Genomic DNA, 8,829 nt, shown 5'->3' with positions numbered 1-8,829 from the left:
TCTTCACGTAGATGGAACTGGTAAAAGAAAGGAGCTGGGGGTGCCTCACAAGCCCATGTGATCCCTGAGGAACCGATCTTCAAATGACCTTAAGTGTAAAAATAAATTGATTTATTTGGGCCAACTCCATGGTCTTAAACACCCACAAGGAAAGTATAACCAAAGAGTAAAGTCATCAATATATTTCTTTAAGCATTCAAGGGATTACACTTCCCAGACATCAGGCTTAAATCCATACAAAAAGTTATTTAGACAATCATTTCTCATTGATGATTTTGTTCCTAATCAGAAAGTGCTGCTCAGATGTAAGACTTCAAATCTTGGTCTGCAATACTGTAGTGCGCACCTGTTGCTAAGGGAGACAACCTGTTACTGTTCTAAAATGATAGCTACATTTGCTTTCTCCCCCTATCGTCTAACCACTCCAACAGCTATCAAAGTGCCTGAAGGCAAATCTTGAATCCATCACTCTTGAGTCCAGCCTTGGCAGACAAAAGAAAAATGAGGAGGAACCCAATAGTGGGATGCTTTTGGAAGCTCTCGTCAAGAAATTCCAATGGACTCTCATATGAACATTTGAAATTTGCCCTGTTCTTTTTTCTAGTTCCATGTCTAGAACTTGTAATACTAATGACTCTTGCCTTTACTTCTCCTTCACATCTCCTATTCATCAGTCAAGGACTTTCTTTTCCCCCTAGAGATAAGAGTTATACAATTTGGGAGTCTTTTAAATAGACCCACTGAAAGGGTATTCCAATTGTCTCATCCTGAGTCCCTGTTCGGCATGGAAGAAGCCAGAGTGGTCTGAGTCCCTATTCCCTCTTAACATACTCAGTTTCAAAGGCCAAAAATGTCAAAAGTATTTGGGAGCTTTTATCTAATCCTTAAAAGATTTTAGGGTTACCTCTTCGGAGGGGGGAATGTTAGAGTAGCCAAAAGCCCCATAAAAAATAATAAAAGAGGAAGAAAGAGTACATGAGGTTATCGGAAACAAGTGATGAGGAGATATGGGAGGAGTTGGAGGGGAGGGAATGGGCATGGATTTGATCAAAACACTATATGCATGTATGAAATTCTCAATAAATTATTTCTTTAAAAAAAGAAAGAAAAAGAATTGACTCCCATAAATTGTCCTCTGGTCCCCACATGTGCACCACAGCATGTGCATCTCCACACATACAAATGCACATACATATACAATAAACATAATAAGTAAGATTTTTATTGGAATTCAGCATTGCTCACATGTTTCTGAACCATCGTCCCTGGCTGCTTTGTGCTGCTGCTACTGCTGCAGTTGAATAGCTGCTAAAACCTACAGTACATGTTAGCTTGACATTAGGCCCCCAAAGAACTGTCTGTTTGCCACAGTGTACATCAGATACTCACTGACTCAGAACACATATCTGAGTTTCCCCAACAGCAACCAATTCTTTAGTAAGGCTTTTGGTTCCAGAGAGCAGAAGTTATTATTCTGAGTAATTTTATTCAATTAACAGTTTTACTCTATCTGAAAAATTACTAAATATAAAATAAAACAAAACAAAATACCTCCCAAGGAATTCACACCATAAAGTATTAAAAAGTAAAATGATTTCCCCTTGCTTTGGTTATTAAATTTTTTGATTCATATCAGCTGATACCAATTGTCAATGATGATTTAGCATAATTATCATCATTATGAGATCATAGATAATAGAAGATTAAGTGACAGCTATAGATTCAAACATGTAAAAGACCAAGCTTCACAATTATTTAACAAATTTTGGCTTTGCTAGCAGTTGAAAATTTACTAACACACATAAATTTTGTTCATAAGTAATCAATATACAAATTCACTTGAATTTGATCATTTTAAACATTGACAATGAATACAGTGCTTGTAGAAAGCGAGAAAAAGAATAAGAAAGATTGCCTCTTTGAAAGGCTTTTCTCAATTTCATAGTCCCTACTGCTTGGATAATAAGCCAGTTTGATAACAAGAATATAAAAAGCCCATTTGCAAAGAAATTCATATCTGAGGTTTAAATTCTACCCCACAGGGTTGAGAGGTGTAAAGCTTCAGATTGCTGAATTCCACGTCTCCCACAATGGCTAAGGAGCTCAACTATGCATCTTTGTAACACATTTCCTTTGCATTTCTATAACTAAAACAAGAAAATGTTTTGCCAGACCTAGGTAGAGGTATGATCTTCACTTACACTGTGGTCATTTCCTGCCTTGTGTACTATTCAGACAAGGGGATCTGAGAACCAGGCAGAATGAAGTGCCAGGTCACATCATGTGGAGAGTAGCTGGTGATAACTCATGACTTCAACATAAAAAGCATCAAATTACTTCTCAGGAGTAAAGCCAGAAAACCAAAAGTTTCCATCAAGAAGGGAATGAACATTTTCACTACGACCCCACCTTCTTCTTCCAGATCAAAATAATCCCAGATTTTGGACATATCTTCATTAGATAGGTAACTATACATTTCTTTCAGTCTCTTTTTAACATAGAAAAATCACTTTGTAATAAGATCTCTACACAAGGTTAAAAAACAAAAAACCACAAAATAGGTCCCCCTGCCCCCAAAAGCATAAAAATAGACAAACTATATCTTTTTACAATGAAATTAAGACGTGCCTCTGGAGTACAGAGGCTAATGCCAAGAGTTCAAACTGGTTTTTCTCCATAATAATTAAGTGATTTACATCTTCCTTTCAGCCTTGAACACTGATTAAAAGCAGCCCAGGTGAAAGGTGGTAACAGGTATTCTGTCTGCAGCTGACAACAAAACAGAAGTGATACGCAGAGACTATGAAATCCCTGCTCTATCAGATCATAAACTTCTGGCAGCCACACCTCGAGGGCACTTAGGGATCAAGTATTCATCACATACTGGAAGACCCAGGTGGCAACTCTAGAAGCTGTGTTTCCATTATGCATTAGCGATTCAGGCCAGAACTGCTGCTCTGGAGACTTCTACAGTTCAGGAGCAAATGAAATCATCCGAACAGTGCCATAAACATCACCAACTTCTACCTCAAGAACCCATCCATTTTCCTCAGTTTTATAGTCTAGTTGGTGACCTGCAAGCTATACAGTCACTGCAGGGTACATCTTCTGTTCACTGTTGGTGTGGGCAAAGGAGGGCTGGACCTGTCTGTAGCCAGGTTGCAGGCCATCCATGAACGGGGGCACAGGTGTCATGGGCACAGAGTCATGCTGCACCGCATACCCCACATATGGGGGATGCAGGTACTGCCCTTGATGGGGCACAATCTGCGTGGCCTGCTGACAGTTCAGCACAGAGAAATTCGTGGGCATGTTGACATACACGTTGTTCATGGTTCCCTCTGGCAAGCAGCAATTAGTCTGTGACCTTGTTGTGGGAGCCCGGGCCCCGGAGTTGGCACTGGAGCTGGAACTGGCAGCTGTACTGGACTGACGGGAGGATGACCCCCGGGAAGTGCTGGCACTGGGGATCATGGGGATGGTCTCCATCAGACGGTTGCCCCCGGGGGCTCGGCTCTGCTGGGGATCCTGCTTCGGTCTTAGACATCTGCAGCAACAGGCTGCTACCAGGGACCCAAGGATGATAAAAGCAACAAACACGGAGCCCACGATGAGAAATGGCACATAGATGGGGACTGGAGAAAAGACAGAAACAAAGCATCATGATTTACCAGAAGAATGCCATAAAACCTAATGACCTGCAAAGGCAGGGCACAGATATGCAACAGTGATACTGTTGCAAACAACGTTGGACCAGCTTGTTTACAGGTTAGTAATGTACAAGACACAGTACCTATGGTCACATGCTCTGGAAAGGTGTCAAGGCTTGGCAGGAATGGCAAGGGGTCCCCAGAAGCTAACTTTATATGTGTAGTGAGATTCCCCAATGACAGTACCTGACACCCATAGCCAAGTGGGCAATACACAAGCTTGATACAAAGATTGCTGTGGCTCCACTTTACGACAGTTAACTGAGCCGTGTAAATGTAAATCCCTCGCAGGGGCTGCCGGATCCAAACGGAAACAATGAAGTTACATTTCTTCAAGTCTTTCTTATTCTTCTAGGAAAATTTATACATTCCTTGAGAACTTCTTTTGCCATTTCTTAACAAGCTCTTTTTTCATGGTCAAAGAAAACAAATAATTCACATCAGATTCTGATCTACCACCATTTTCAAAAAGAATATGAGACAGGAAGGAGGTCAAGGAAGGAGAAAAACAAACAAGCAAACTCTGGGCTGGCGAGAGGACTTAGCAGGTAAAGGCACCTGCCACCAATCCAAGTGACCCAAGTTTGATCCCCAGACCCCTACACAGTGAACGGAGGAAACCAGCTCCACATGTACACCATGGCATACATGCCCACACACATACACACATATAAAATGAATAATAGTCTAAAAATGTTTTAATATTTTAAAAACTCTCCACAAACCTAAAAAAGTTGGTTTTATAAAAGTTAAGAATAGAAAAGTAGTTACCAGAGGCTGAGGACAGTGGGGAGAAGAGGGTAGGAGGAACCAGTGAGTATGGAGTTATTCTGAAAAATAAAGCCATAAAATAAAAAATAAAAGCCTGTTAGTAAAGCCAGTAGCAAACTCCATTTTAAAATTATTTTCTTAAAAAAAAAAAAAAAGCCTATTAGGAGCCAGGCATGGTGGCTCACACCTTTAATCCCAGCATTTTAGGAGGCCCAAGCAAGAGGGCTGCCATGAATTCGAGGCCAACCTGGCTACACAGTGGGTTCCAGAGGCCAGCCTGAACTAGGGTGAGACCTTATCTCAAAAAAATTGAAATTTAAAAAGCACAAAATGAATAAGAAATCTTTGAGAACCACAGGAATGGCAACTATACAGTTAGCAAGTCGACATGCAATCTGTTCAAGATGGAGGCAGGCAGGAGGAGTGTGCAGGAAGTCCGAGCCACTTCCATGGAATGCTACCTATGTTCAAGAACCTACTACATTTTCTGGTATGTTTCTGCCCCCTCTCCCTTTTTTGGAAGGAGTGGGTGTGTGAGGTGTTGGGAATTGAACTCAGGACCTCACGCATGCTAAGCAAGTGCTCCATCACTGAGCCATACCCAGCCCTCCCTATCTGATCAAAACAGGCGCTCACTTGCGCTAGCCTTGGCATAGCATAGCTGACAGCACTTGCGATGCTGCGGCAGCACAGAGCCCACATCTCAGCTGTCAAATCTGCGACCTTCCTTTTGACAGCTTATATTCCTGGAGTCCATGTTTTTAGCGTCCTAGGTGGAATCGTGGAGAAATAACTTCGAAGTAAACATATTTCAGAGGCATTGAACAAGTGCACAGTGGGAGATATCCCAGTCTCTCTGCTGAGCAGAGACTTCTATATATAGGGTCCCTCAGTCAGTCTGAACACTTGCTGCCCGGTCTGCAGCACAGCTGGCTCGCGCAGCTGTAGTGCTCTAATTACAACAGCACTGCAGGCCAACTGGAGGACCAGAGCAGCAAGAGCCAAGCTTTTTCTACACATGCTATAAATATTTCATTCTCTAAATTAAGATACCAGAAAAAAAAAAAAAAAAAAAAAAAAAAAAAAAAAAAAAAAACACAGAAAAGTTTTATCCCCAACATGATAGCAAAAACTACCTGAAACCAATCTCAGTCTACATAATGAGTTTGGGGGAGAAATAACTGTTCTCTTTCCAGGATTTTTAATTGGAAGTGTAAATAACTACACAGGGGTAAAGAATGTGGGCTACTAGAAGCCCCCTGGCAGGCTTAATTAGGCGTACTATCCTTCACTGAGAAGGGACATGAGAGGGGCAGGAGCTTTAAGGAAAAGGTTGAGCAGAATGAGGAAGCACCATGCACAACACAGGCGCATGAGAAGTGTGCTGCCTCCTGCTTTGTCCAAAGCCATCCCCACATTTTTAGAGATCATTAAGGAGCCCAACTTAACAGACTCCTTATTGTAGCAGTTCGGAGTCTGGCTCCTTCCTCCAGGCTTTATTCCCAGGCCACACACTCTGCAAAGCTGAGCCAGCCTTAAGATAGTACCTTTTTCAGAATTACCCTCAGTTCTCTCTTCATATTCAAGGCAGGGTAACAATAGGAAAGCTAAGAAAGTGCTTTACTGTGAAGAAAATGCACTGAAAACAGCTGCCTCTTACCAGGCCAGACAGCAGCTCTATAAACAGCAAAGCAACGTGTGCCAAGGCCCAGCCAAATCCAACCCTAGGTGCTGGACACACACACACACACACACACACACACACACACACACACACACACGACCTGGTGCAGCCTCTCCAGAGAGGGAAAGCTTCTCAAGAGGAAATGCAGCCTACTAAGTTATTTGACAGACTTCAGAAATAATCAAGTTGAGGGGGCTGGAGAGAAGGCTCAGCGGTTAAGAACACTGGTTGTTCTTGCATAAGACTCGGGTTCAAATCCCAGCTCCCACATGGCAGCTAAAAACTGTCTGTAACTCCAGTTCCAGGGGATCCGACAGCCTCATCTGTCTTCCGAGGGCATTGCACGACATGGGTGCACTTACATACATGAAGGCAATACATGCTTAAACATAAATTTAAAATAATAAAATATTTTTTTAAAAAAAGAAATTATCAAGTTGCAATGTAAAAAGTTGGGCTCTGATGTCACATCTACCAAGTCTGCCTAAGGAGACCACTGAAGATGCCAGGAGACCTGGGTGGCCACAGAGAGCTGAGTGTTCAGTCGTCCAGGAGGGACTGGATCCTGGGGTATGAAAAGGTGTCATCCGCAGAAAGTATGCCAGAGCTGCCTTCTTTCTGAGAACCCTTCAAGAAGATCCCTTGCCAGGCTCTCTCATGAGGAAGCTCACCCTAGCCATTTCCTTGGATATACCCAAGAAACTAAGCCCCGTGGAGACAGGTGACACGAGGAAAGGGAAGGCAAGGACCCTGAACTGAGGGAAATCTGGATCTCAAGATTTTTGCCCCACATCACACAAAGTTAATAAGTGGGAAAGAACGCGGGCCTCTCCTATTTCCAGACTCTCCTGGTCTCCAGGCTTTTAGGTCCCTGCTGCCCAAGCAAAGCAACCACCCTCCCCTTTTGCTCCTGGCCAGGCTGCCCTACCTGCCGAGCCTTCGGGACTGTCTTTGTCGGCCCGGCCAGGCTCCCCGACGCCCTGCAGGCGGTCGTTGTCGCAGCCGCCCTGGTCCAGGCGCGCCTCAGCGCTGGAGCAGCAATAGCGCAGGGCACAGCTGCCGCAGCAGATGGTGGCATCGCCGCCGTCGAAGCGCTCCGGGCACTGGAAGCCGATGCGCCAGACGCCCTGCGCGTCTAGCCAGCCGTGGCAGTACTCGCCACTGGCCCGAGCCCCGGCAGCCAGCAGCGCAGCCAGCAGCAGCTGCAGGAGCGAAGCGCAGCTCCGGGAGGCGGTAGGCGAGCGGCGTCTGTTCCACATGGCACCACTCTGGTCGCGGAGGACGCGAGAGATGCGTCTCTGCGGGATGTGCAGATCGTTTCGCTAGAAGTTGGGGCTCGGACGACCCCGGGTGACCACTCACTGTCTGGCCCGCGCGTTCCGTGCCGGCCACTCCCCTCTGCCGCGAAGTCCAGAGCCGCCAAGGCCAGCTGCAGGGCCAGGGTCTAAGTCATCCCTTTCCCTGCGGGTGACCCGGTGTCCGCCAGGCTCTGCCTTCACAGTGCCACTTGCAGATGGCACTCTCCAGCCTCCGTGGCTGGCGTCCCGTAGCCACTGGAGGCTTCGCCTACGATCGGACCTTCCCTGGGCATCCCTGAGAGGCGCTCCCGGGGGAAGATGTCCGCGGGACGCACCGCTGCGGACCGGGAGCCTGGTGGCTGCTGAAGTGTCTGGGTGCCCCGCGCTACGGAGGCGTCTCGCTTCTATGCGGCAACCGGGTGGCAAGAGGCTGCGAAGGAGGCGGGCACCGCTCGCCACGCTCCCGGCAGCAAGTGCAGCGGCCGGCCGCGCTCAGCCTCCGCGGCCCCAGGCTCAGTCCGCATGGCTCCGGTCGCCGATCCGGTAGTCCTTGGGCGGTCAGCTCCGGCTCTCCGGCCGGCGAAGCGGATGGTACTCCTCCAGCGCTTACCAAGGGTCGCGCCTCCTGCTGCAGCCCAGAGCCCGCCCGGCTGGCGGCTGCCGCGGCTGCTGCTGGGCGCGGGGCCAGGGGGCGGCTCGCTAGGGATCCGCGGCTGCAGCGCGGTCCACAGGCGCAGAGCAGCCCCGCTCCGCTCCTCTGGCCCTCGCTGGTGCGCTCCAGGCGGTGCGCTGCGGTGGAAGCCTCCCACGGAAGTTTCGGTCCCCGAGGCTCCTGGAGACGCCGGGCGCAACCGCCCGCACGCTCGCCTCGCAGCTCTGGCCAGCTCAGGCAGGCCGGGCTGCGCTGGGCTGTGCTCTTAAGAAAGGCTGGCTCCCCTGTGCGCATGCGTATTGCGCAGGCTTCCCTCCTCCGGGAGATGCCGGGAGACACCCCGCAGCCTCTCACTTTCCTACACCTGAGGTGTGGCGGTGGACAGGCAGCAGCAGCGGGAGGGAACAGAGGCGCGAGAAATCTTAACTGAAGCCATCCAGGTCTTGGGAGCGCAATCAAACCAATGCTAAGAGGCAAACTAAAAGGTTTAGTTCAGATCTTCGATATCCTACTTTAAATTTTCTTCTGACAACTTCCCAAAGGATAATTACTGTCCATTTTACTAATGATGGAGTAGTCACTGAGATGAGCTGCCTTGCTCAGCTTGCAGCCTTTTGTGTACTGACTGCACTGGGTCCCAGGCCCAGGGAGAACACACATGCATGCGATCTGGGCTGTGTGCCTGGGCTCCCCGTGACACTGCAAGGACGAATG

At 47.4% G+C, this 8,829-nt stretch overlaps 1 protein-coding gene across 1 annotated transcript; it reads right to left on the bottom strand.

The window, feature by feature from the left end:
- Positions 1–1,230: 1,230 nt before the first annotated feature.
- On the bottom strand, positions 1,231–7,456 carry Shisa2 (shisa family member 2). Its single transcript, XM_008824988.2, has 2 exons — positions 7,094–7,456; positions 1,231–3,635 (listed from the first exon to the last, which is right to left on the bottom strand). The coding sequence occupies exons 1-2, from the start codon at positions 7,422–7,424 to the stop codon at positions 3,082–3,084; spliced, it is 885 nt and encodes a 294-aa protein (XP_008823210.1). The 5' UTR covers positions 7,425–7,456; the 3' UTR covers positions 1,231–3,081.
- Positions 7,457–8,829: the final 1,373 nt, after the last annotated feature.

Source organism: Nannospalax galili, unplaced genomic scaffold (genome assembly GCF_000622305.1).
Source record: "Nannospalax galili isolate Female #2095 unplaced genomic scaffold, S.galili_v1.0 scaffold488, whole genome shotgun sequence".
NCBI classification, from domain to species: domain Eukaryota; kingdom Metazoa; phylum Chordata; class Mammalia; order Rodentia; family Spalacidae; genus Nannospalax; species Nannospalax galili.
Note: the sequence above shows the minus strand (reverse complement) of the source record. Positions and strands in the feature narration are given on the sequence as shown.

Coding starts and splice junctions, on each gene's coding strand:
- Shisa2 (XM_008824988.2), bottom strand. CDS start 7,424: ATGTGGAACAGACGCCGCTCGCCTACCGCCTCCCGGAGCTGCGCTTCG. Junction 3,636..7,093: donor CAGTCCCGAAGGCTCGGCAG/GTAGGGCAGCCT, acceptor TCTTTTCTCCAG/TCCCCATCTATGTGCCATTT.